The sequence below is a fragment of the Petromyzon marinus genome, chromosome 9 (assembly GCF_048934315.1).
Source record: "Petromyzon marinus isolate PM22_M1 ecotype Great Lakes invasive population chromosome 9, UKy_Petmar_22M1.pri1.0, whole genome shotgun sequence".
Classification (NCBI taxonomy): Eukaryota; Metazoa; Chordata; class Hyperoartia; order Petromyzontiformes; family Petromyzontidae; genus Petromyzon; species Petromyzon marinus.
In genome coordinates this window covers 5,924,172-5,952,080 of record NC_133675.1, presented here as the reverse complement: position 1 = coordinate 5,952,080, position 27,909 = coordinate 5,924,172, and the positions used below count along the sequence as shown (strand labels likewise).

Genomic DNA, 27,909 nt, shown 5'->3' with positions numbered 1-27,909 from the left:
AAATTACAAATATGAAGCAATATTATAATTTGTGTGAAATGTCAAATTGATAACAGCACTCAAATTCTTCGACAGTAATGAGAGGTGCATGCATGAAGGAAGGTGTTTATTACTCGTATTCATAATACAGGCTGTTTTGGGTTAGATCGCGTAAATATAAATGTGTCGTTAAACCAGCCACCACCCGACACAGCCAATTAGTAAGGTTTGTCACAAACAGAACATGCCAATGCGTTACTAGTACAGCACACCGGTGTGTTAGAAAGCAAATCCACAACTCTTTGGTTCTATTCGGTAAAGTCACGTAGGTAAAAAATCACGACGTTTCGGCCACAACACAAGTGGCCTTCATCAGGTGAAGGGACCAACCTGTCCAGAGGACAGCGTTGGAGTGAAAAAAAGCTTCAAATCTAGAACAAATCCACATTTACAATCTAAGTACGACGTTTTGCCAGTAATTACAACTAACATCACGCAGACAGCAATATTTGTGGAGAAATCCTCCTGTTTCGTTCCTTAAATAGAGGGATAGATTACAATGGGTATCCATTCAAGCACACAAAAACCCTCTGCTTGGTTTAGATATGTGGATGACACATTGGTGGTCTGCCACACGGCAAAGATACACTGAACGAATTTCCAAATCATCTCAACTCGCAAAACCCGTCCATCCAGTTCACCATGGAAGTGGAAGTTGACAGTACTCTCCCATTTCTGGATATTCTGCTCGGGCACGGCCGAAATGGTAAAATAACAACACAGCATTTACCGAAAGAAAACACACACTGACACCTATCTGTATGCAGTCACACCATCACCCCCGCACAGAAATCCTCTCTCATCAAGACGCTCATACATCGGGCTAAGAAAGTGTCAAATGGTGATAGTTTGAGAAGTGAAATTAAACATGTTAAAGAAGCGCTGCAATCGAACGATTACAATGATGCACAAATCAACAGGGCACTGAATGCCAAAACCAAATAAAATAACACTAGCGTTGAAACAGGCTAAGTAATTAAACTATTAAAACACTGTACACTGTGGGAGTAACTAATAAACTAGCCAAAATTTTTGTAAAAACAAAACATCCGAGTCAGATTGGGCACGGTACATAAATATAGAAACTAATATCTGGTACTAAATATGCATTACCAAAGCTATAAACATAAGGTGTGTACCGGATTAATTACTCTTGTGGCAAATGCTATGTTGTGCAGACATGATTAATAATTATCAGTATGAGACGAAAAGAACACCAAGGGAATATTAAATACTCCCAAATACAACTGTCGGCAGTGGCAGAACACGCGTGTCAGTCAACAAGGACACTCAATTTACTGTGATAATGATGAAGTTATGTGCCAAACTAGTTTGCGACTGGCCAAGACTAGTTAGATAATCTATTTTTATTTATCTCAATTTCTATAATTTTAACCGTTCGGACAGCTACAGGCTGCGCTGCTTGGAAGCGAATCATTAAATAAGTGTTTAAATGCATGCCACCATACATCAATGGGGATTAACTGTAGGCTGACATTAACACAAACGACAGGAGATAGGACAATGTGCATATATAATGTGCATACACAATGTGCATACATAATGTGCGTTCAATACCATATGAATAACCCAACCGGTAGTTATATGCATTCATTAATCCCCCCCCCCTTCACACGTGAAGGGCTCACAAGTGAAGCCATCACATCTACCCCCCTCTATTTAAGGAACAAAACAGGGTTTCTCCACAAATCTGGCTGTCCGCCTGATGATGCTAGTTGTAATTACAAGCGAAACGTCGTACTCGGATTAAAAATATTGTGGATTTGCTCTCCAACACACCGGCGTGCTGTACTACTAACGGATTGGCATGTTCTGTTTACGTCACAAACCTTACTAATTAGCTTGTTGGGTGTAGGCGGGTTTAAGCGATCTAACCCAAAAAAAAACTGTATTATAGATATTGGTCGCAAAAGCCTAAGTATTAAACCAATACTCTTATTGATACAATTACGGAGTAAATAAAATGTTTAAAATAAGGATAGACTTTGGGGGATTGTCAATTGGATCATGTAAACATTTATTTGAATACTTTGCAGACACTTTTAATCTGCATTCTGCAAACGCGGGTCTTCAAAATATTACGGTATATGTACAATTTACAATTTTTTAATATTGTTATACTTTAACATGTTTTGACCACTTCTGCATAAAATATACTGTATATTACAACTGGATGTTTTCCATAATATAAGAATGTTTCATTCGAAGAGTACATTTTTTTTTGCCAATCTTCACACCAACAAAGCAGATTCCAAGCCACACTGTTACCCATTCTGCGAGCTATAAATCACACAGGCACGTCTTCACAGATGTCTAACACACTGTTGCAATTAAAGCCTAACTTGAGTGTGATACTGCCCACAAAGTGCGTACATTTACTCAAGAGATTTCTCCTTTAATATTAATATATATACAATGCAGGGCGTCGAACGGTGGCAATGAGGTTCGGACACTGCTATATGAAGCCAGTGATCTCGAGTTTGATTCCTAGCCATGGCCAACAACACCAGTGGTGATAGCTAAACCGGTCCTGCAACCACCATCCTCACTGACCCGCACTGAACAAAGTGAAGTATGGTCAAAAAACCTCCCAACCCCCATAAATTAAATGCATGGGGAGACCTTTATCCAGCAGTGGATTGCTAAAAGGGCCTGCAAAACAAAATACAACACTGTGCTAAGAATTTAGGGATGGACAGTGTGTACTTTGTGCGTGGACAATGTGGTAATTAATTACATGCATAGGAAACTGATGCGAAAGGACATGACGTGCCTTTCTGTTTCGAGAGAAGCCAGCAGATTCCAGCGAAATTTCCTGTTTGGATGCAAGTGATGCATGACAATTCATGCCGAGTTGACACTTTGCTAGACTATACTCGGTATAAGAAACAATTCAACATTTGAATAGCTTGTTTTATGTGTTGGCACCGAATAATAAAAAAAAACTAATTGGATAGTGGGGTATAAAATGCAATAGCAAGCTCACATTTTTTTGGTCAGCGAGTATTTTTGAACGTTTACCAATGACGCATTATCTGTAACATTCCTCCATGCAGGATTTTAAGCCAACTTCGTCCCGGTAGACGGCAGGCCACGTACGCACCACCTTTGATTTTGAACATTGAGATTGAGGAGCAAACCTGACTTACGACTCATGCGTCGGAGCAGGTTTTTGTTCGCCACATTACAAAATGTGACCTCCTGTAACCTCTTTTGGTGTCGGTAAATACACTCTTGGCTTTCGATACGAAGCCAGTGGATTGTGAAATCACACACGCATTCGCACACAGAACATAATTTCCTTGCAAGCGGCATACATTTGAGAAACAGACTTGCATAATCAATTACAATAGAAAATGTCTGCCACAATCAACATTACTCATTTGACGCCCCACAATACCTCTATTCATCCAGCTCATGGCGTCATTACCAAATATCTGCAAGACTGGTACCAGTTACACAATCTCTGTCGCAGCACTTACTATAAATCAGATTTCAGCCTCCAGCCGCAGCATTAAATTTGTGCCCACATAAAATGAGCCACACGCATTTGTCCGCTTGTGTACTATAAATTCTCAATCCATTTCGTGATTTTATAAAATTGCATCAGCAACATCGTTTGGCTGTTTTTCTTTCACTCTGTTTTTGATGGGAATTGTTGCATTCATGTGTACTGAAATCAAAGCTTCAATTGATTTTTTACACATTAATGAAGTCCTGGATTAACATGAGAATTATGCCTGATACACTATACTGAACTTCATCACAGCACTTAAAATTAGACATCAGAAAAAGAGTAAAGTATAGAGACTTACTTCCTGTTTTTCAATAAATAATTAACTTTAAGATGCTGTTCACATTTAACGTTGGACAAATGTTACAATTGTACATTTTCTACTGCATTTTAAGCAAAGGGTGGGGGGGGGGGTCTTCAAATAAATGTTACCAATGTCGTCTTATTTGTATTTGGAATTGTTAAATTCAACGTTATACACACGCGCATGGCATATCAGCAATCAAATAGCGAAAGGCTACTAGAATGGGGTTTTTGTATAGGGAAAACACACAAGACAGTTATGTATTTATGTTTTTAATATATAAATTTCTCCACATATAACAAAATTGATGGGCCACCTTACTGTAAATTTTCAATGTTTCCATAAATGACACATTATAAATTGATACAGAAAATACCTCACATCGAGATTTTACAAAATATTTGTATTGTATGAGGCATCGGTCTCTTCATGTATTTTTGTATTTATATCGGTAAATAAAATAAATACACCTTTTTGTATCACTACTATTGATAATGGCAACACTAAACCACAAAAGAGTAATGTACAATATAAACAGTATTCAAGATAGTTACAAACATTATACAGCATAAATGCTTTCCATGAAAAGGTTTTCCACTATATTATGCTATATTACAAACGTGTAGCTTATGTATAAAGCAATGATTTCTGGGTTCTGTGATGATAGATTTAACTATGGTATATATACTGTATATGTACACTTGAAATCACTGCTTAATTGCAAACTGAAAGGGATGCATAAAATAATGGAATACAACCAATTACGTACTCATCGTTGATCTTTCTTGATAAATGCATGCTCATTAACATCATAGTATAAAATATGAGACAATGCAAACAAATAACTGCTATTTTCCGCTGCATGTTAAAAAGGTAACAGGCACAAGCAATACATCACAAATGCACAGGTGCAAGCCTTAGACCTGAGCAGTTTCGTTTTTGTACAATTAAGCCCTTGGTCTAACTCAATATTTAATATTTACAATTTACACGAGACTTTATTACAAGAAATGTCCTGGAATTTATATACCACGTGGCTAAATTGGTAAATCAAATTGTACAACTGTCACCTTGAGTTTTGATACCATGGTACCCCCTTGATGAGCACTGAAAAAAACACGCTCCTTTTGAAGATGAAAATGTCAAGTGTAATAGTTTTTTCTGTGGATTTAAACAGTTAGACGCGCAATAATTGTGCTCAAGAATATCACACATTTGTACATAACAGCTAAAAAACAAAGCGGCACGGTTCGTCGAAATTTGCATTTTTTCTTCTGACACGAAGTACCTAATTGCACATGGTATCATACCATACGAAGTGCTTCTAGGTGTGAACTGAAAGATCATCTTATTCCATTTTTTGTTCAGCCCGTATTAGAAAGTCTGAGCCAATATCTGAGCCGCGGCTTGAAAAAAGTTGCTGGCATACACCATGACACAAGTGCAAGTAAAAGGTTTAGCAAGTCCTACTTATATATATTTTACACACGAACCGTCGCATACAAAAAACAACTATTCAATATACTGTAGTGTGGTACACGCACAACCCCAGGTTCAAAGTTCCACCTTTCAAGGATTGCACTGGAAATTTCTGCGGTGTACTCCAATGTCAGTTGCCCAGACTGACCCTACTTTCACTTGAAGCGGCTGAAAGAACATTCAGTTCCAGTTTACCTTTTAGGCAAGCAAGTCCTGCAAAAATATAGTGCACATCGGGGTCATCCTAGGCTCTCTTCGTCCACTATGGATGAATTTTAGATAGTGCACTTTTTGTCTTGTTCTATTTTATCTTACAATGGCTGCAAGGATGGCTTATTTTTTAATATCAAACCTGTTATGGAGCACAGAGAGTGCATTCATCATCCATGTGGGGTTATTTTCTCTTGACTAGTCCGCATTAAAGCTAAGATAGTGCACTTGTGGTTATGCAATTTTGGGTGTTATTTTCTTCAGCAGGCAGTTGGTTGAGAATCATTTTTCAGTTCGCGTGCACTTAAAATTCCAACCATGTTCTTCACCACATGGTAAATGATGTTCTTCACCTACAAAACAACATTTCAGCGTTAACATTGCGGATTTTTTTGTTGTTGCTATATCCATTGCTGCTGTCACGTATTCGAAGCAGTTAAGTTACGTTACGGAAACTCCACGGTGATTTTGCATCTGATAAAACAAGATATATACATACAGGTATAATTTATGTCCAAACTGTGCGTATTTATACGAAGTATATTACCTGCAGCTTGTCTTCATGACTACCATCAGGCCACTGCCTGAGCTCATGTGTCAAGCGAAGGCAGTGCTGAACATTTTCCGGGGACACAAAGTCGTCAGACACCGCAATGCAGTTGTACAGATTTTGCACCTGATGGATAAGGAAGATGCCGCATTACGACTATGAACCACTGCTGTATTACCAACGTGCATGTGCATCTCAATGCATCTCCACAGCCTCTCATGTGATTTACGCAAAGGACACTGATGCATGTAAATGAATTGTGTGATTGTATAATAACTCAGTGTGCCCAATCTCAACAGATCTCAGAAGCTAATCAGGGTTGAGCAAGGACAATGCTTGGATAGGTGACCACCACGCATAAAAACAGGTGCTGTAGGCTTTTGCAGGACTACATTATCAGCAGAGGTAAATGTAGAAAGTTACATTCTTGTACTGCACAACAATCCAACACTTACTACTAAAATTTATTTTCCGAGAAAAGGTCCACTGAGCTATATAGGTCTTTTTCAGAAGAAACCTAGCCACAAATCACGTGGAAATGTATTACAGCCAAATACTCTGAACGCATGCTTCTAAATGTGGAGCGAAAAACCAGAGGACCCGGGAGAAAAATCCATGTGACCATGGAGAGAACATGCAAACTCCAAATATACGGGTGTCAGGGTCGTGATTGAACCCACGACGTCCTGTATACCAGGCGAGGTAGTTAACATCTCGCCGCTGTGGCGCGGCTAAAAGTCTTATTGAACCCGCACAGATCAGTATGGTGAAGGAAGGTCAAATAACCCTCATAACCCCACACAGCATGGGGAAGGCCTTCACACAGCAGTGGATTGACGAAAGTGCTGTCTGTAAACGTGAATTTAGGATAGTGGTCAAGGTGTTGTAGTTACCTGGTAGAGGCTCCCTGCTGGTATGAGGAGTGCATCGCCAAGGCACTGAACCAAAGCGACGGGCCTGACTCCCTGCTCCTGTTGCAATCTGCGCCGAAGCTCTGCGTCCAAATAGATGCTCGGTGTCGGTGCCACATCTCCCTCTACTGGTTCCTCTTCTTCCTCTTTCTCGGCTGCCACCTGCAGCATCAAACGCAAAGTTGTTGTCCGTGTGTTTAAAAGTAGGGCGAATATAAAAGATTGCTGTACACGATACAGCCTCTCAGCTTAAGACAACACTAGGAACTGTAATGATTTAATCATCTTGCTTTTTCTGGCTTGTGCATATTAATACTGGATAAATTATAAAGCTTTGGATATGCATTTTATATGACATAAAATCAAGGGTACATACGTTTAACACGTAGGTTTTTCACGAACAATATTATCCATAGTTAATACGCGATCTAACCCAAAAAACCCCTCCCATTATTTTGCGTACGTATATTGAACGTCTTACGCACCCGTACGTAGCCAACCGAACATGACAGTCACGGTTAACAGGCTTCTCAGATATACGTGTCTTTTTCTACATGAAAACATTAAATAAATATGACCTTGCTCAAGAACTCGCGGACTTTGCTTGCATCACCAGCCGAGAAGATGTGCCACAGCGCACCGGCTTTTTGGCCCGCTTCGGAGAAGCGCAGCTTCATTGTTTCATCGGCTTCCCCAACCTCCAGTGCCTTTTGAAGCACTGAAAATGTTTAGATGAAATAAGAATGATATATATAATGCCAGACCACAATAGATTTAATAAAGTGTGGAAAAATTATATGACTTTCCAAATAGTTATCGAAACTTAGAATATTGACAACTGTTTACTGAATATATTTACATCAATACTCCTATTGAAACAGTACAACTAAATATGGATAGTTAAAAATCTGAAATTTCAAGGCAATAGATGAAATCAGCCAAGCCCAAGCAACTTTGCGGATTAAAGTAAGCAATGATAAAGTTAAACTTTGGCTGTAGGGCATGTATGAATATAGTTTATTCAGGAGTTATAACGTGTAATTTAAATACACAGCTATATCAATGAAGTGCCATTCGATAACTCCATCACGCATTGGATTTGAAAAACATCTTAGAACTAGTGTCTGCTGATGAGAAACTATTAGGATATCCAGTAATGCCTTGGACTAATATTTACAACAACAATAACACTGCTAAAAAACAATAACACTGCTAAAAAAGCAATAATAAATTAAACTCATATTTCAGGTTTATTGGATGGTTGTTAAAAAAAACCTCTAATTCGCCCACCACATTCCACATAATTCAGTAAATTACTTCCCGGAGTTGAATCCTCAACATAGTCTACATATTACAATATATTATTGCTCAAATACAAAGGAATATGGTGACATTTGAAATACAAATTTATACTTTATGTAACCCTTATAAGAGTTAATCATTTTTGTCATTTATCGCTTCATTTATATTACCTTCTCTGGAATTAGTTGTCCCTGCTGCCTCTTCAACATGGACCAGGATATTTATTGTGTCTGCCAAATCTGAATGTATACCTCTTGTTCCGAAAGCAATATCGCCCTCCTTTAAAAGACCTGCACATAAAACAAAATGATTACATTATTATAGAAGCCATTTTCCGCCTACCAAACATAAACATGAAATAAACACCAAATGAAAATAAGATAAGGATCAAGGTTTTACCATAAGCAACGTGAAGCTTTGGTCCCAGCTCTGGCCGAACAAAGAAGTCTGGTGGATGGGACGCCAAATTCAACCTCCCTTCACGCGTAGTGTACTCCGCAAGGGGTACATTCCGCGTCAGATCTTCAAACCTGCTCCACAATGATCAACGGAAATAAGAAATGTTTCCATATATAACCAGACACATTAAATGTTTGCAATTAATTAATAACCAACATTCAAAGACAATGCATATATGATCAGAGTATGTTTTTTGTTTGCATTCTGACCACAAGCATTGTGGTTAATGCAGACATGATTCCTTGTAAAAGGTTTCAGTTTGGTGTTTTAACATCTTAAAACCTGTTTTGTTGCCAGAAAAAAGGGGAAAACCTATTCTCATATCTTGGTACTGGCAAAGGAGGTCCCATAATTTACCAATATATTCATCTAGCCAAGAGAAATGGAACATGTCCACCGAAGAAGATGGCACGATGAAATCAGTTCATGTGTGGATGTTCGGTTGATTAGTGCATCGCAGGATTGTGAGAGGGGGGGGGGCGTTCATCCAGAAGTGGATTGACCATGGCTGAATAATGATTCTGCTTAACAAACCTGTCAGGTAGGAGATCCCTAAAATCATCTCCTGTCGGCCACTCCTTCAGCTTGAGAACCATGGGCTCCCCAGACTCATTCTTCGGCCGTACTGCAATGCATTACATAAATGTATATTTTAAAATCATAAACTTATTTGGTAATTTCTAATACTTTAAATACTACAGGCATTTTGAATACAGAAAGAATGAATAATATTGCCAAAGAGCAAAACTGTTTACCAGAGTTGTCTTGGAAGCCTTCCCAGAAGTCCTTGAGAATGGTATTGGAGGGAGCAGCCAAAGTGTTGCAATCCACTAAGTGAGTTTCCTGCTTACAGATGTCTCTTGCGAGACTCTCTGGATTCCAGAGCTCTTGGCGCAGGTATTCATGGACTCGTGACACGACCACCGGCTGAAGGATAGAACACACAGAATACAATGTCTTAAAATCAACGTGCCAGCATTTATTAACCCTTTCTCAGCATCACAATCATCTGTCATTGTCAATCTGGAATGAAGGCATTTCCACGTTGTTGATACTCCAACAGTCCCAGAATGCCACAATTCCACCTGTTACTTGCAAGTGAACCAATCTCATCACTCCGTCTCCATGGTCAACCATCCTCTCTGTCATGTGTTCTCCTTTGGCTGTCGTTCCATCACCAGCCTCGGACATCAGTCATAATCTGCACTTGTGATGTGTCCTGCCCAAGTACACTTAACTCTGCTTAACAGTCAATATGGTGGTCTCATTTGCCTTTGTTCATTGATTCGTACATACTTCTTCAGTCAGTTTTAATTCAAAGCATGAAAGACTCGATAATTTGCGTGTTTTCCAATATTTGCTCACGATTCTGATCCACGTGTTACGGTGCGGTGGGTGATAAACACTAACTTGACTTTTGCAAATAAATTGGTATTTTACTTTTTATGATCAAAATTAGTTTATCAAAAGCACTGCACCCTGCTCTTATTTGCCTCCATTTCATTGTTTTGATCCCAATTTACCTTCAAATAAACGCTGTCATATACATATTCTACTGTGTTTTTCCAGTCGTGTCCTTCAATCACTTTCCTTTACTAAGAAAATGTTACACATTAACTTTTGTAGTGTTTACACTTACACAAATGTCCTATCTACATTATACAATCAAAATCTTGAGAATGTATACGAAACATTTTTCAGCGAATGACTGAAACAAAAAAGGTATAGATAACGACACTGAATTAAAAATTTGCGGGTGGTAAATTAAATGCGCAATTCCAAAAATGGAGCTCACCTGGCCCCAAGTCCAGCACTCTCTGAAGGCCCTCCAGTTGTTTGGCTCTGTGGGGTTGTATAGGTGCAGAATGCATCCTCCACACAGCCAGCCGTGGGGCACTTTCCACGTTGCCACTCCATCAACCTTCATTGGCGCATGTCCCAGAGCCTCCTCCAGCTGCTCACACTTCACCTGAGACCTGGAACTTTCTCCGCTCGTCACGTTTGGCTGAACCACATCTGTTTTCAGCTGCGTGTCAGCTACATACGTTCAATATAGAAAAAGTTCACGTCAAGCAATGGAAGCAACTCTCTTTTCTTTTCTAATTTCATCAAGACAAGTAAATGCACATTTATTCCACTAAAAAGATGTAAAAATAATTAAATATTTTATGGAAAAAAACTTATTTCATTTCAGCCTCCTTCAAGATGTGAATATTTTTACTGTTTATAAACGCAAAAGGTTATTTTATTCCTTTCCATTCAGTTTAAGTAAAACAACATTGTTAAATTCACATTTCAAAACTGTCGAGTAACAGCAGTTTTATTTTCCTAACACGAATGTCTGGATTATTTAAAAAAACAATAACTTTCGTGTTACCTTTTGGATCTGTCTTCGGATGTCTCTGAAGCTCTCCAAGAGGTTCATTCTTGACTGACTGCGCCATGTCAGCCATTGTCGCAGGGTTAGAAAAGCCTTCGGACTTCACGGTGCCATGCAGTTCCTCCCTCTTGGGTAGCTTCCCATCGCCGGGCTCTTGCATCTCGTGCCTTGCCAGCGCTTCAGATACCCGCGACACAGCCGGCATTGTCTTGGGCCACCCAGAAGGGATCTTATTCTCCACTACGGAGGCGATGATGTCATCCAGCAAGTTGGGCATGCTCCGCGAGCTTCTGTCCGTCTGAAGACATAAGCAAATGCGGTAATTAAAACACTGGCCTTTCCAAGCTTATAGGACAACTCACTTCTAATCAGTTGTTACATGTCAATGCAAATGGAAACAAAATTAATTTTCAATGACAAAAACATATTTTGACACTTACAATTTAGGTTAATGTCCCAAAGTTCACTTAATAATATGGCTTCAAGACTTTTGAGTGGAGTATTTTTGGCTGAGCAGCAGCCCGTATAAAAAGAAAAACAGCTACAGTGCATAAACAATGGTGCAGATGTGACCACATGCCTGTACAAAAAAACAGCTAGGGTGCATAAAAAAAAATCTAAATGCCGCGAATGTGCCAGGGTGTTTTTACAGCGTACATGAGACATGAGAGGCATGACGGGGGCAAAGGCCATGCCGCCATCGGTGGAGATGATGCGAAGCTTTCCGGCCGTGGTAGTGAGCAGGTCGCGGAGGGTGGAGGAGCTTGATCCATGCTCCAGCGTTCCTCCCGATCCACCAGATCCTCTGAGGGAGCTAGAGCTGGCACCAGAAGCAGAGCTGATTACCGGTGGCACGGAGGTACTGCTAAAAGTCTCCAGGAGCACCACCGGCGACCGCTGCTCCCCCTTTATGCCTTTCCGCGGGGCCAGACTCGAAGCAGGGCTCAGGATGGACTCCAAGACGACGACGGGGTTCTGGTCAGCTTTCATCGGCATGACATCTGGTGACGAATACGATAGCAGTCGCTTTATTAGTCGGTATATTTGCATTTGCAAAACTTTCCGGATAGCTAAAAATAAACGTGGTTTAAAGGAAACTTGACAAAAGCACATAATGCACTTGCCATGAGTGATACACAGTACTGGAATTTTTAAAACAGTCACCTGCCAACAACTGTTGGAAAGGAAAAGTACCTTTCTTCTCTTCTTTTGCCTTCTGTGTTGCCAAGTCAGCTAGCCAGTGCAGTGCTGTCTGAGATTCAGACTGAGATTTGCCTGCGTCAGAAGGCGAGTGCTTCTGCGTTTCAGTGCATTTGTTATCATTTCCATTATTATTGGGGAATTCCTTTAGATCTTGAACTTCACCTTTTGTGTCTTTAGCAGGGCTGTTTACAGACACTTCTTGCTTCGGCTCCACTATGTTAATGCCATTCTTCAGAGTTGATGCAATAAGGTCATGCAGTACCTAAACAGGAAATTACATTTCGGTCAAACCCACATGCTTTTGCAACAGATAAAGTCTGTAATTTGTATACATTTCAAGGCGTATTTATGTAAAACACACACTTGCCTGGGAAACTCCGTTGGTGTTGAGGAGCTTATGGAATGGTTTACTTTGCACATCTCCAAAACACGGGCAGTTTGACGCCATCCCCAGCCTTTCATGTGTAGCGTGCATCAATTCACCAAGGTCATACAACGCTGCAAGAACAACAAAAAGTAATCGCTCAGATATAAAGGAAACCCATATATATAAAAAACATGTCATAATAATTTATTTTTAAATATATATTTCTTTAACTCTCCAATTCATAATAGCTTAAACCTCCAAAATGTACAAACCTGTTCCAGGGATGATCTGTGTTGGGATAAGGTTTTTGGGATCATGGACTTGGCCCTTGACGCACTTTATCCAGGAGAACGTTTCTTTTCTCCCTTCATTTTCTAAAGAACAGAAAAGCCACAAACAAAATCACACAAAGGACTGTATATGTACGTATATATGTATGTTTAATGTCTTTCACACCGTGCACAGCCAACCATATGTAATCGGAGGTGCATGTTGTCCACCAATAATGTTTAATGAAAGATATGGAAATCAGAATTTTTTACATTTACAAGTCTATATTCCACATTGTTGTATTTATTTGACTTCTCAGTACAAATCTTAACAATCAATACCTGTGTCCCGCTTCTCCCGACGTGAAGTGTAACACTCAGGGCAGACCACAAAACCACACTTTGGGCAAACCCAGTGGACATTGAAGAGCGTGGCTTCACAGGCGTCGCACATCTCTCTAACTCCACGCACCGCACGTTTCCACGCCACTTTAGCTGTGAACAAGAAAGATGATAGGATGTCAACGCACGTGCGATCACAAAGCAAGCACCTACCAGTGCCATTTTTACAATCATAATGTTGGTACAAATTCCAATGTGTGTTTCTCAGGTACGGCTATTTACTTACCATCTTGCGGTATGCGTGCCTTGGCATCCTTCTCGGCCTGGACCATCCGACAGAACTGAGGTCCCACGTGAGATAGGATGTACCTGGCGGATTCTATTCCTCCCTCTGCCCGTAACGCTGGAGCACCGGTGCCTCCAGGTACCCACAGGCTAAGGTCATCCGCTGTGCAGTCGTTTGGCGCAGAGAATCCATAAATTCGCAATGCCCCGTTCTTATTAAAGGATAACCTGAATCATCATACAATGCAGAGAATAGAGGACGGAGAGAAAGGGTATTGTAAAACTTAAAGTTCAACATTGTCAGGGTACTAGCACTTTAAATTAACGGTTTAACAAAAATGCGGATGACATAAGAGACGTATATTTAACATAGGCACAGGCAATACTTATACAATGTATCAATAAAGATATCCAAGTCAAAAGTTATGGAAGATGAAAAAAATCTTCCATGCACTTTAAATGTAACCGCATCGAAAAACAAAAAGTTGCGGGGATACCTTCGGAAGTGGTAGAAGCGGCAGAAGACCGCCGAGTGCACCTCCTGGCCCTTGCGGTAGCGCACCATGCGGCACTCGCGACACTTCTGCAGCGACGGCGTGATCTCTGTGCAGGCCCCGTCCTGCAGGAAGGCCTCCCCGGTCTGCTTGAGCCGCTTCACCTTGCGCCAGTCTTTCAGCACACTCTCCGGCAACTCCTCTGTTAAATTGTGACACAGCAGGCAGAGGCAATGTATTAAAGTTCCTTTGAAAAGCCATTTAATTCCAAGATCTCAGAACATAGGAATAATAATTGAGAATAATAGCAATTGGGAAATAACGAAAATGTAAAAAGGGTGAAATCCTACCATCATCAAGTTTTAATTTGGGCTTTTCCTCCAACTTCCCGGAATTGAAGACACCATTCTTCTTCTCATCCTCTTGTTTCTCAGGCTCCTCCTCTTTTTTGTCAGACTCCATGGGCAAGGGTTTCATCACCTCTTTAACAGATTCTTTCTCTTGCCCAGCTGCTGTTTCTTTCTCGCTTTCAACTTCATCGGCACTGCCCAATTGTTTCCCTTCTTCCTTGGTCTCCTCTTTTTCTCGGTCAGCTTCATCGTCGTTCTGAGGTTTTTTCTTTTGCATGTCATTTTCCTTTTTCTTGTATGTGGGTTTAGGCAGACGTTTTGCTCTCCTTTCTGCCCGACTTTCCGGCCCTTCTGAATCATCACTTTCCGAGCCCTCAGACTCCAGTGCTCGCTTGGCTGCCCTCTTGGTTCGCCTCTCCTGCCGCAGATCTTTCCTCTCTGGCTTTGCTCTCCTGTTTTTCCCCGAATCATCCTTTGCATGTTTTCCACGTTTTTCTTCCTGCTGCTCTTTTTTACCACGCTTTGGCTTCTCATCATCTTTTGGATCTTCCTTTGTACGTTTTCCCCGTTTCTCCTCCTTGACATCTTCTCGAGATGCCGCGGCTTGCTTGCTTTCTTTCTTTTCTTCCTTTCCACTGCTTGCCCGCCTTTCATCGGTTTTCCCACGTTTTACTCTTCCTTGTTCTTCCAGATCTTTCTTTTGACGTTTCACGCGCCTGTTTTCAGCAGCATCCTCTTTACTTTTCTTTAATTTCCTCTCTACTTTAACCATTTCTGGCCTTTGATCCTCATCAACTTCTTTTATAGATGCCACTTGAATGGGTTGCAAGGAAGGAGATTCAGATGCTGGAAGTTTCTCCGTAGGCCCTGCAGATGGGTTCACTTTGTCGCTGCTTACCATACGGTCCTCTTTTGAGTGGCGAGTTAGCCAGGCTTTCTTCAGCTTGGTGTGAAGACCACTGCCACCACCATTGGGATTGCCAGAGCTCACTGGATTGGCTGAAACTTCCATACTCCCCTTGGAAGACGATGAACTCACATCGCTTTTCACGCTGGCTGTGTCGCTGTCATTACCATTACTAGCTGGATTGGACGGTTGAGCGTGGGTTGATGATTGTAACGCCTTTTGTTTTTTAGATTGGTATGGAGCAGCCTTGGGAGCCACAGATGCGACGACAGATTGTGAAATGGTGATGGTCTGAGTTGTGCAACTTGACACTAAATTTGCTGCAGGTTTTCCAGGAAGAATCTGGGCTGTACTGAAAGCAGGACTTTTACTGGATGGTGGGCATACTGAGCTGCTCCAGCTTGTGTTTAAGGACGTGGGCATATTTACAACTGTGCTTTCTTTTGATATAGCAGAGTTTGATACTGTTGTTACCGTCCTCAGATCAGAACATGACAGGTTCAAAGAAGTGTCTGGTGCATGACTACTCACGGCTTTCTCTGAGTATTTGTCGGGAATTGAGATCACCGATGGAGTCACCAAGGGCACATTTGGCGGCGAAAGGGACTGTATGAACATATTGTGGCTTGTGCCGTGCACAATGCTGCCATGCTGCTTGGGGTTGCTTGGCTCTACACGCGCAGCCAGCAGAGTGGAGGATGCCGATTTTGAATGTACGATGACAGATGCCGGTGCAGCAACAATAATCCGACTGGTGTTTTTCGAATCGTACACCTGTGCATCATGTGCCTTCTTCATGTCCCCAATGGCTCGAAGTTCATCCAAGTAAGAAGCACTGCCTGTCGAGTCTCTAAACCCACCTTCAGGATTCCCTTTCAGCCCGTTGGACAATTGATGCGAAGGTGGTCCGTTTTCTCCCAGAATCCCACGAGACCTCTGAAGCTCCAAAGGTTGCATCATGGCGGCCTGCAGCTGCTGTGGCGAAGCCACTTTCAGAGGGGACGGTGCCCGTAGTCCAGGCGCTTCAAAACGTTCGCTGTTGGCCTGAACGTGCGACAGGCAAGCTGGCGCCTCCCCGCGATCCATCATGCGGCAGCTTTGCTGCTGAGCCAGTGGTGGCGGAGGCACTGGTTTCAGCAATGGCGGAGGCAGCGGTGAAGCAGACATTGAAGACAGAGCGTCGAGAGGTTGCTTCCTGCTTCCCGTGATTACAGAATGACCACTAGAGGGCATCAAGCGATCAGACATTTTATCCCTATTCACTTCTTGCAGTTCTGGTTGGTGCTTTATGAGTGGCGGTGGTCGAGACAGAGCTTTGCTGTTACTACCGCTGTTGCTATTTCCGGCTAGAGACTGCACTGACGGTGCCATCACAACTCCACCCTTCGTTCTATCAACACCCGTCTCACGTAGTGGTGGAGACATTACACTGGAGGTGTGGGCCCTGCTGCCTTTAACTCCATTGTGCCTGATGGGCTCATTAACCACACTCTGTGACAGAGATGTAAAGTAGCCACTCGGGAGCACTCTGTGATGCATCAGTGGATGAAACATTGCCAACCCCGGAGGTGACTTCTCACTTGGTCCATCTGTTTTATGCTTCTGATCCATGTCCCGCTTTGTGGACTTCCTGTACTCCAGCTCAGACTCCTTCGCCCTGTACGCCTGTGCGTACATTGCCATTTCCTTTTCTCTCCGTGCAAGCTCGCTGTCCTGCTTGCCGGAAGACGAGTGATGCTGCTTTCCCTCATTCTCCGCGTGTCCTCTGTGAGCCAAGCTGTGAGGATCGTGAGAGTGAGGCAGCCAGAGCCCCTGCATAGGCAGGGCCTCCGACTTGGGAGGGGTCATGGCTGCCATGTGCTTTCGGTCGGATTCTCTGCACACAACAGATAATTGTAATTTTTTTTATTTCTATAATAAAACACACGTGTATTCACACATCACTCCATTTCACTGTCTGTATAATGTCATTCACACAGTATACAATAAAAAATATATATTTTTCAAACAGCATTTTAATAATGCACAATTACGTTTTTTTTGTAATCTTAAGATACATTCCATTCTCAAAATGCGGAAGATTAAACAAATGTGCAGGAAATTCCTTGAAAACTTCCACGCGTATACAGTCTGTGAAACTGCAGACCACTCACGTCCTGTGGTTGTCAGACATCCCGGAGCGAGGGGAGGCATTGACCGGCAGTGGTTTGTGCAGTTTCCCCGTGTCTGCGCCAGCTGCGGCTTTCTGATCTGGCAGCGTAGTCGCATGGTGCAATGGCCAAGGGCTGTGCGTGCTCTGGTGGTCAACAAAGGGAACATGAAAACAAAGTGGTTATAAATGCCATTGTTTTAAATCTTTGCATATTTATTTTGGTAAACAGACAGCAAAAACATTTATTCCCGTGTTTGTTTTTTTTTTAGTGTTAATAATGTAAGTTTGTGAAAACATTAAAGGAAAAAAGGTTTGAAAAAGGCGCAGTTTGTTTTTTTAATTAAATGTATTTGTAACATCAGTTTATTTAATGGCCAATGAGTTTAATAATTAAAACTTTCTTTCCTGAACATTCCTTACTTATATTTTGATTTAAAGCTTATATTCCTTACTTCATTAAAACACCGAGTTATAATATTTAATAAAACGGATTGCAATTAACACCCAATGTATTCAAACGGATATTAAAAAAACAAAACTCTAGGCTCAATATTCCCGCTTTTCATTATGGGCAGCATTACCCTCTTTGAGGTGTTCTCTGCAGCAGTGCCAGCTGACTCAAGGTGTGACCACGCTGCCATGCTTGGATGGCACGATGCTGCAGGATGCATGGGTAGCCTCATGCTGGGCTGCTGATGCCACAGGATAGGGTAGAGCCCCATCTGGCTCGCGTAAGCAGCGGCTGAGGGCATCAGATGTGCAGATGCCTGCAGTAAGTGCTGCTGCTGTTGTTGCTGCTGCTGGTGATGCTGCTGGTGTTGCTGATGTTGCTGATGCTGTTGATGTTGTTGCTGTTGGTGATGCTGGTGCTGCTGGTGGGCCAGCGCCAGCGCGGTCAGGCTGCTGGCGTGCATGCTGGGAGCCAGCATGGCGGTGGAGGCCGCGGAACGAGAATCTAGCCCCGCAGAGAGCAGAGCGGCTGAGCTTGTCCGGTAGTCCAGTCCCGAAGGCAGCATGGTGGGCTGGGAATTGAGGTGCGGAGGAAGCATGGGAGAAGAGGCCGCGTGAACGGCCGAGGCCATTCCCGACGGATACAGGTGGTGAGCAGGTGCCAGGTGAGACGAAGAGAACGCAAGCGCGGCCTGACTGGGGGACGACGAGAGAAGATGGGCATGGGTAGGCAGTCCCAGGGCGTGATGAACAGCTGAAGAAGAAGACGAACTAGGAACGAAGGGATGAGAGTAGAAAGGCAGGTGTTTGGCTTCAGCATCTAAGTCTCTGCTGTACGCAGACATAAACTGCTCTTTCTTGTCAACAATGGGCATCCCCTTCACATTCTCAGCCAGCAAGGACCTGGGAGGTACTGGCTGAAAGCTAGATTTCAAGGTTTCCGAGTCAGACCTCGATGTCTTGGGGCTGACTCTGCTCTGCTGCGGTGAGGAACGAGGTTTTCCAACGTTCAGATAATCCATTCTTGCAGCCGAGTAGTCAATCCCTTTCCCTAAATGGTGCACATCTTCCTGTGAAAATCTCCCAGATCTCTTACTATGAGATTGTACTGACGACATACTTTTTGATGCGTGTTCAGATTTCAGCAGACCACTGTTGCCTTGCTCAATGTGTCCTTTAGCAGGCAAAATCGATGAATTTCTATTAATGGTTGAATAGTCCTTGGCATAATCTCTGCACTTCTCTGTGCGTTTCAGCTCCGATATAACTGGAGATTGACTGTGGCGCTTTGCCTGCCTGACGTCCAACGTTGCTGGGCTTGCTACTTCACCAGTCCTGGAGGTGATGTGTCTTGAAGAGGAGGCAATGTTGTCAGTCCGATTGCCCTCCTTAACATCCGCAGTTTGCACTGGAAGAGACTTCTCTTCGTTTAGATTCCCCGTTGCACTCTCCACTCTTTGATGTGTTCTGAATTTCACATCAAATTCACCCGCTTGCATGGTAGTGGCAGTGTTATCAGTCTTTGAGCTGTACCCTCTAAAATTTGTAGCATCTGGTCTCTCTCTTTCTGAGCTCTTGCTTTGGTCATCCTCTTTTTCTTTGCTCACAGTGTTGCTGCTCCCCGTCTCTCTCTCCCGTAAGGAGGTTTCAAAAGCATCACCATCCACTGAGACCTTATCAATTGATTTCTCACTCTCGCTACCTTCAGAGTCAGAGCTGTCAAATGCTTTTGACCGTTTGCCTGATGAACTGTCTTTCTCTGTTCCATCATGTGCCTTCCTTTTTCTGCTGGTTTCCTGCCTTGCCTTGCTCTTCCCCTTTTCTGAAATGGAAAAAAATCGACACTTGGTGTCAGTGTCAAAAAACCACAGTGTAAGTACTTTCCATCAGTACTTCCCACTTCAAGTTGTACACGATTACCGTATGACAAGTGATTTATATTTAAATAACTGTATTGTACTTTTTGGTAACAATGACCTGCATTGTTTTATTTCACTATATTAGTTTTCATATGGAAGTTGATACCCTTAAAGTGAAACTCCTAAAATCTACCTGCCTATTATAATAATTAATAATAATTCACATTTGTAAGATGCATTTCATCCGTGGATCCCAATGCACCCATTTATGGACAGCAGGAAATAAACAGAAACAGGATAAATTTCCAGAACTAGGGGGTAAAGGCTTAAATATGTCTAATAATGTTTAATAACTCTGCCTTATTAGCAAAGGCAAAGCATTCCAAAGCCAGGGAGATGCAACGGCAAAAGCCCGATCACCCCAGGAAATGGGCATTGACCTCGGAGTACGGAATCGATCAACATATCTTCCATGCATTTTCATGGATATGAGTAACACCGATCCGCATGTTTGTGTCTTTCTTTTCACGGATACAAGGATTCTGCATGGTTAATAGGATCCTTAAATAATAGTGATCCCCATATCAGCGTGGATAAGAGGAGTTACACTGCACACAATTCCATGGAGGTGGAAAGTTAAATGGAGAGGTTGACACCACCCAAAAATTTCTTCCGGTGTTCTGTGACGAAATTATTGAGGTTTTTAAAATTATAATTTGTGCTCGTGCACCAATGCCAATGCAGAATGACAAAATGTGTGAACGCTGGATGCCGTTTCTCAGTGTTCTCGAAAGCACCTCTCTCGGGATCCCTTTCCTTGCGGTCCTCATCTGGAGTGCTGCTGTCCGAGCCTTTCCTTCGCCCGTTGCGTGCCGTGCCACGCAGCTGCAAAGGCTTGGCACCTGGAGCAGGGGCTCCACTCTGTCCGCGTGTGAAGTGGCCCTGCAAGCATTAAACACGTGGCTTTCAGGAGACCGTGTCTGCAGCAAGACTGAAGGTTTATTTCTAAACGGTACAACAAACAGCATATACACTGCACCACACAATGCAACCGCCAACAAGGATGAAGAATTATTGGCAACAGAGAATCCTATTTATATAGGAATGGAAAAAAATTAAAAGATAGCGTTGAGAATGTGTCATTAAACGTCAAACCATGCATATTACAATACAATGGAGTATATTGTGTTATATTACAAAATATATTACGATTGTGTTTGATACCATTCGTTAATGTATTCATGACTGTTAAATGAAATGCATTTTTAAATAACCCGATGAGGTAATAAAAAATATATCAGCAAAAAGTATACAGTAGGTTTATATAGGATTCTCTGAGATATGTCCGATGAAGCCTAATACATATTGAACTTCCTCTTGGTTTTCTTGGTTATACAGTATAGTTATTTGCAATATATCACCATCATTAGTTTGCTACACCAACAATAACAAGCCATGTCACTTTTTTTACTCGAGCATTCTATCTTTAAATAAACCAAAAAAAATTCTGCAATAAAATATTTGACAAGGTATTTGGTTGGGTGGTTAATATCTGTGAATACCGTATGACTGATTACGGGTGAATATCCCCCATTAAAAACACAGATCACCCACAGGCACACGAATGCATTTAGCTGCTCCATTTAAGCAAACTGAATAAAATAAAGGCTGTCTATACAATGCATTGCGAACATTCTAATAATGTTCAAACCAGCATGTGTCCCCTGAAAACAATAACCCTTTTCATAATGATCGGTAAGTAGCAGACTTCAGGGGTAATAAGAGCACAGCATCTCACTCTCTTGCAGTTTATTATTAGCTGTGCTGACGATTGATGGCACATCAAAGTCTCCTCCAGCATTCACACGACTTCCATGTCGATTATCAGTGCCCCATAAAGCAGAGTTTTTCTTACTCTACATAAAAGCCACTCCCCTACATGTTTTCAAGATTAAAATTAGGAATTTGAAATGCATTGCAGGATGTGGAAAATGGCAGCACCAAATGAGACAACTTGTCTGAAAAATTTAGAACAAATTAACCGTGAAGTGAAAAAGTATTGGAAACGTCCTTATCTGACCTTCGCATCGGGCTACCAAAAATTCCAACCTCAAACCGCATGAGGGCAAGCCATGTTCTCAGAAGCTTTCTGATCCCACAAAGCCACCCAACCCTGTTGTTAAGGCATGCAGTCAGTGTGTGTGTGTGCCCAGCCTCAGGGTAAAATGAGGTTTCAACTCTGTTCCAACAATATTTCAAGCAGGTGGGTAGGAATTGTTTCATGTTATTGTCCATTTTTAAATACATGTATTGTGTAGGACAAAAAATGTCTCAATCTTTTTCAGGGCATTGACTATTTAAAAATCTTACATGACATGCCTTTGTCATCTGTTTATAATTAAACAACTAATTTCAGTTAGGAATTAATGTGCAGTAAATTATCATTAATTGAACATATCACAATCACAATAATATTACATTAAAGAGGTTTTTTTAAAAAGTATACCATCATAATTGAACAATCTAACAATACAAAATAATGAATGGCATGGCACAAAATGAATAAACGGACTTAAGGTACCAAGGCTAACTTTCTGTGGAGTTAAATTCCAACACTTGCTGTAAATCATGAGAACATCCTTCACAACCGGAAAATGTGTACAAACAATAATACAGCTAAACATTTAGCTCTTGCTGAGCTGGTGGTTTAGACAAGGCTGAGCATTGTGGAGAAAAAAATAGCTAAATAGATAAGCAGACAATGTCTCCCTTCTGGGAGTAAATAATTTCAACAGTATTTATTCAGTATATGCAAACTCTTGACACTACACGTCGAAATCAGAAAAAAAAATGAAAAAGACATTGTCTGCTCATCTATATTGATGTTTGTGGGCACACCTTTGTACAGCTGTGAAGTGCAACAAGACTCACGTGCACATTCATAACCGTGCCCCCGTTGCTTCCATTGCCGCTGGTGCTGCCGCTGCCACTGTTGCTCTGGCTGGCACATGAGCGACGGCGTGAAGTGATGCCCACATTCTCCCCCTTAAGCAACGAGTGCACTACGTCATCCAGAAAGGTCATCTGGACCAATGCAGGGTCCACGTTCTGAGGCTCCAGCACCTGGAACCCAACCAGCAGTACAGACGATGCCAAAACAAATAAACTGTAGCAATTCCCAAGGTAAATTTGGGAAATTTTGGTGTTCATTAACAGGAAGCATTTTTTTACCTTCATAATATTACCATAACATGAAATTTATTTTATTAAAGTAAACAATGGTTCTAAAGATATTTGTAGATTTAAAAAAATACACATTTCATAAATACAACCACAACTAATTATTGTAGCTGGTGCAAAAAATGAAACTGTGTTTTTGGCAATAAAAGACACAAGGTATTAGAAAGGGTTCCCACCTGGTCAGTCATGACTATCATAGTGCGGCTAAAGAGGTCGTGGTGAGTAATGATGGCGGTAAACCACTGGGTGGCCGAGTCTTGACGATACACACGCACCCTGTAGCCGTTAAGCGAATAAGGACCTAGTAGGGAAAATACATTGCATGAGAATCCCATTATACAAGATTCCATGATGAGATTGATCAACAATTCTAGAAATATTGATTCATGGCACAAGAAAACTAATTTAATAATGCTTCGCGGAAGTTATAAAACTGAAAACGCACGAGGTCACCAATAACAGTGGAATTATAAATGATGCACCAACAACATTACACTCACATTTGTCAATAATACTGCCCAAAAAAAAGAATAAACGCTGTGTAATAGGCGATGTTTTGGCCCACAGTCCTTTATAGCACAGAGATCTGGTCTTGAAACATCACTTTTAAGCCTTCTTTTTTATTTTTAAGGCAGCGTTATTGACGAATGTGTTGAGTTTTTGTTATTTGTGCTTATGTACTCCTGCCAACACAGTTAAAATATATATCATGAATAAACTTTTACAAAATTACTGTGACGCTTAGGCACAAATTTAATTATACTCTGATGAGACTGTTGCCAGTGAACAATAAAACTAAAATAAAACTGGAACATGAACACAAGGGAAAACTGCTTCTGCCTCCCAATGCTGAGAAATCTGGCAGGAAATGTTTTGTTAATGGGTGTCAAGCAAAGGAAAAACACAGCAAGTTGAGTCAGCCCTGCCTTCCTGTCACGTCAACAACAAACAGGATTGGGCGAGGACGTTAGCACACTTTATATGTTGCATTAAATGCTCTGCAATCACACTGTTTAGATTCACCGTGATGCTGGAGGACTGTACCATGCATAAATATCTCCTGGACCTTCTGCTCCTTGATCCAGTCCTTCACTTCATCGAGGAGTTCAGGCTGCCCCTCTAGTAGAGGGGGAGGGCTATCACCCTCTTTCTGCTGTAGGAACAATGTAAGAATATACAAAGTTACTCGCCAATTCCATAATCAGTAGTAAAACAAACACAAGAGGATATTACATTAGACACAATATTATTCTTAAAACAAATAATGAAATGTACGTAATTTATTAAAGAATGTATAAACTACTACAGTGCTGAAATTCACATTGTTAATATACAGTGAATACAATTTAAAAATGCATGGATTATACCAGGCTCTCTCTGGTGTAGGCCAATAAGTTTCAAAGACGATGCATCTATTATCAGGGCATGTTTGTTTGCATGTTTTGCCACAAGTTTGTGTGGTTAATGGAGAATTGATACCTTGCAAAAGGTATCAATTTGGTGTTTGGACATCTTAACACCTGTTTCATTGCCAGAACGGGTAAAACCTTTACTTATTTTTCATAATTTTGGTTACTGGCAAAACGACCCCATAGATATTGTACCATATTATTCATTTATAGAGTTATAGTATGACAATTAAATTAATTGCATAACATTACTTTTTTTAATCAATTTTCTAATTCTCTGCAGTACTGCCCTGTACACTAAAATATGATTTCATCATAAAGCCCACGTGAAAATGCCCAACTGCATAGGTTTGGAAAATCAAAGGGATTGATCTCACCCCCACATCACCACAGCACGTTAAACATCACTCTAAATATGTACTCTTGGGGGAAAAGAGAACATTCGTCGGTTGCTTCATGAACAGTTGGCTAAATTTAGGTTTTACACGCGCACGCTTTTCATAGATACTAAATCCTAACTTAAAATCACCGTTTGGATCAAATAAATATTTACACAAAACTTATCGTGTTAAAATTAACAGCACAAGGTGTACCAAATAAGCTTTGTGATGTTATCATCAGCTAAGTTACGCTTATAACAATAAAATAAAACACAACACCTTCTGTATCACAGTAGTCTGCCAAATACAACTGAACAAGAGCTGAGATGCATCCTTATAATTACACTGAATGACAAACAGCAACACAGGCACCTGCTAACAAACACAAATCAGATATATTACGACAATATTGACTCTCAAGGAAAGTAGACTTAGGCAAGACATATCGCTCGAAGAAAAGGTTGGTTGGTGTAAGAGATTGTCACGGATTGGTAGCCAAAAGGGAAAGCAAGCCCAAGAAGGTGACCACTCGATTTGAAGTTTTCGTGACTGCAGGGATCCATACTCTTTGGTTCTTTCGGTAAAGTCACGTAGGTAGAAAATAAAATAAATTAAATCACGACGTGGCCCACTTCAGCAATTGTTTCTTGCTGTGGTTGTCCCACCTGATGACGGACGCTTGTGTTGCGCCCAAAACGGCGTGATTTTATTTATTTGATACCTACGTGACCTTACCGAAAGAACCAAAGCGTATAGGGTGACCACTGCCGAGAGGCTTTTGTCCAGCAGCCAACAAGATAATGGCCAATGAAGAAGCTAACGAAGAGGATGATATTCTTGGTTCTTTAGGTAAAGTCACGTAGAAGGGAAACAATAAAATAATAAAAATATAAAACAATACAATTCTCACGACGTTTCGACTGCAACACAAGCATTCATCATCAGGTGTGAAAACCACAGCAAGAGGATGATGCTTGACCTAAGGTCAATGATTGCTTATCAAACACAATAACGCACTGTTTATTCCAAATATGTACATGTACAATAAAATCCAGATCTTTGTTGACATCAGTTTAGGAAATGCGATTGTTTACTTACAATACAGTACAGCAAAGGATATGGACCTGTGGGTTGAGCTTCTAACAATCACATTTAAAAAAAACGCTTAATGGGAAATATAAACAAATGTTAATCACAACTGGATGACTAAGCCTAACATTTTCCAGAGATGCCGTAGGCGGTCAGTAAGGTATGCGCACACAAGATAAGCAAACAAAAATAAATGACTAAGCTAAGTGGCTTTACTCAACAGACTGCCAATATAACAGGTTCATAGATTTATTCCCAAGCTGTAAAGTTTGTTGTTAAGCAAAGACACTCATCAGTTATCACTGTACAGATAGATATATGGGAGTTGAGAATTAATTATGTATCTAGGGGTGGTAACATAGGTGTCGCTGATTGTGCAAAGCACTCTGGAACCAGGCGATTCGATTATATTTCTGGCCGCAGCTAACATCATCAGTACGAAGTGATATTAACAGGGCATAGTCCCTGCCCTTTCACCAAGACTCACTGACCCGCATGGTGAAGTATGGTCAAAGAACTCCCACGACTGACGTGGTGTGGGGGAGGCATTTATACAGCACTAGATTCACAAGGATATAAATAACAGTATTGTACAACTTTATCATATGGTTCATATTTTTTTTGTGTGTGTAGGTTAGGCCAAAATCGTTATGTGGCCTTACCCAAAATGTATTAATCATAACATTGGTTGCGAAACCCTACCCGGGTTCGGTTTATTTGATTTCGGGGCATTCCTTGTTTTGTTTTAGAATAAAAATGTACCAAAAAGACGAGGTGAAAACATATAAGCATACTTACACAGTGTAAATGAAAATGGTAATTATTTCAATGACTAGATATATTTTAAAAGAGAAAAAAAACACGTGAATGTGGGCTTCAAGAAGAATTGTGGTGACGATGCACACTGCTGGCAGGGTGAGACGGAAACATGCAATCAATGTGGCAACGGAGCAGCGGGGGTTGGGTGGGTTACAGGGTCTTTAGAGTTCACCATAAAACCAACATGTGTTTTGTAAGAAATTGAATGGAACTTAAGCAAAGTAATCACAAACCCTGCGTGTTAACGGCGAGGCAAAAGTACACAACATGAATGGTGGCCCAGAGTCAACCAAAACAAATTTGGCACCCCCAAAATACAGTTCTAGTTTCAGCAAGTGTCAGGGGTACTACTACTAGTAAACAGTTAGGATTAAAAACAAACGTGTAACGTGTTGAAAAATCCATCATTCGTGGAAATCTGGTCGATAAGGTTAATGCCAACCTAACAGTAACCTGTGACCAAATATTCCAGAATGTCCCGATTGTCAGATCTTGGAAGCAAGGTGGTGCCTTGTTAATTATTAAATGGGTGACCACCATGCACAAACAGGTTGTTATAGTAATTGGTAAGGTTGTTATAGGTTGACGAAAAGCTGTACTGTACTTTATTTCCTCCGACATCTAAGCTCCCTGCCTTCCCTAACTGGCACCAAAAACCAGTGTTGTAACGCATGGTCAGACAATACACACGATCCACAACGTCTGGGGGACCCTCATCCAGCAGTGGAATGGCCAAGGGCTGGATAATGTGCATGTACCTAACAGTATATGAATACAATTTGACTTAAAACCTCTTTTCTCTCCGCCTGATGAAGACAAGTGTGTTGCGATAGAAACGTCGTGGGGTTTTTTTGCTTTTATTATTTTCAAATTATTCTATTTTTATTTTATTTTCTATCAACGTGACTTGACCGAAAGAACCAATGATAGTATATGAATAAGGTGATTCTTTATTCCAATTTATATTTGCTTCAGTGCTGTACTTTATTTTTTCTTGACTAAAAACATTTTTTAAAGAAAGCTGTATCATAATTAGCTTTGCTCCACTTCCTTGAATATATCTTTGTCATTTGTCATGCATGGCACCTTGAAACATTCTTAAAAGGTCCCTAAGTACAAATTATT

The 27,909-nt window shown here is 41.2% G+C and overlaps 1 protein-coding gene across 4 annotated transcripts in view; it reads right to left on the bottom strand.

The window, feature by feature from the left end:
* Window positions 1–2,060: 2,060 nt before the first annotated feature.
* JMJD1C (jumonji domain containing 1C) overlaps window positions 2,061–27,909 on the bottom strand; it is a 136,019-nt gene continuing 110,170 nt past the window's right edge. The window contains exons 4-27 of one of the 4 annotated variants that reach the window (XM_032950747.2): window positions 24,111–24,240; window positions 23,264–23,388; window positions 22,779–22,970; window positions 20,645–20,789; window positions 18,120–19,810; window positions 17,540–17,682; window positions 14,480–17,262; window positions 14,133–14,331; window positions 13,637–13,863; window positions 13,351–13,503; window positions 13,012–13,113; window positions 12,740–12,870; window positions 12,334–12,634; window positions 11,827–12,170; window positions 11,167–11,467; window positions 10,585–10,826; window positions 9,545–9,716; window positions 9,324–9,414; window positions 8,730–8,860; window positions 8,501–8,620; window positions 7,607–7,746; window positions 7,011–7,190; window positions 6,115–6,243; window positions 2,061–5,920 (exon numbers count right to left, since the gene is read on the bottom strand). In XM_032950747.2, coding sequence (XP_032806638.1) covers window positions 5,828–5,920; window positions 6,115–6,243; window positions 7,011–7,190; window positions 7,607–7,746; window positions 8,501–8,620; window positions 8,730–8,860; window positions 9,324–9,414; window positions 9,545–9,716; window positions 10,585–10,826; window positions 11,167–11,467; window positions 11,827–12,170; window positions 12,334–12,634; window positions 12,740–12,870; window positions 13,012–13,113; window positions 13,351–13,503; window positions 13,637–13,863; window positions 14,133–14,331; window positions 14,480–17,262; window positions 17,540–17,682; window positions 18,120–19,810; window positions 20,645–20,789; window positions 22,779–22,970; window positions 23,264–23,388; window positions 24,111–24,240 — 8,265 coding nt within the window. In that variant the 3' untranslated portion in view covers window positions 2,061–5,827. The remainder of the gene's footprint in view (window positions 5,921–6,114; window positions 6,244–7,010; window positions 7,191–7,606; window positions 7,747–8,500; window positions 8,621–8,729; window positions 8,861–9,323; window positions 9,415–9,544; window positions 9,717–10,584; window positions 10,827–11,166; window positions 11,468–11,826; window positions 12,171–12,333; window positions 12,635–12,739; window positions 12,871–13,011; window positions 13,114–13,350; window positions 13,504–13,636; window positions 13,864–14,132; window positions 14,332–14,479; window positions 17,263–17,539; window positions 17,683–18,119; window positions 19,811–20,644; window positions 20,790–22,778; window positions 22,971–23,263; window positions 23,389–24,110; window positions 24,241–27,909) is intronic. The other 3 variants (XM_032950749.2, XM_032950748.2, XM_032950750.2) reach the window with 3 other exon arrangements.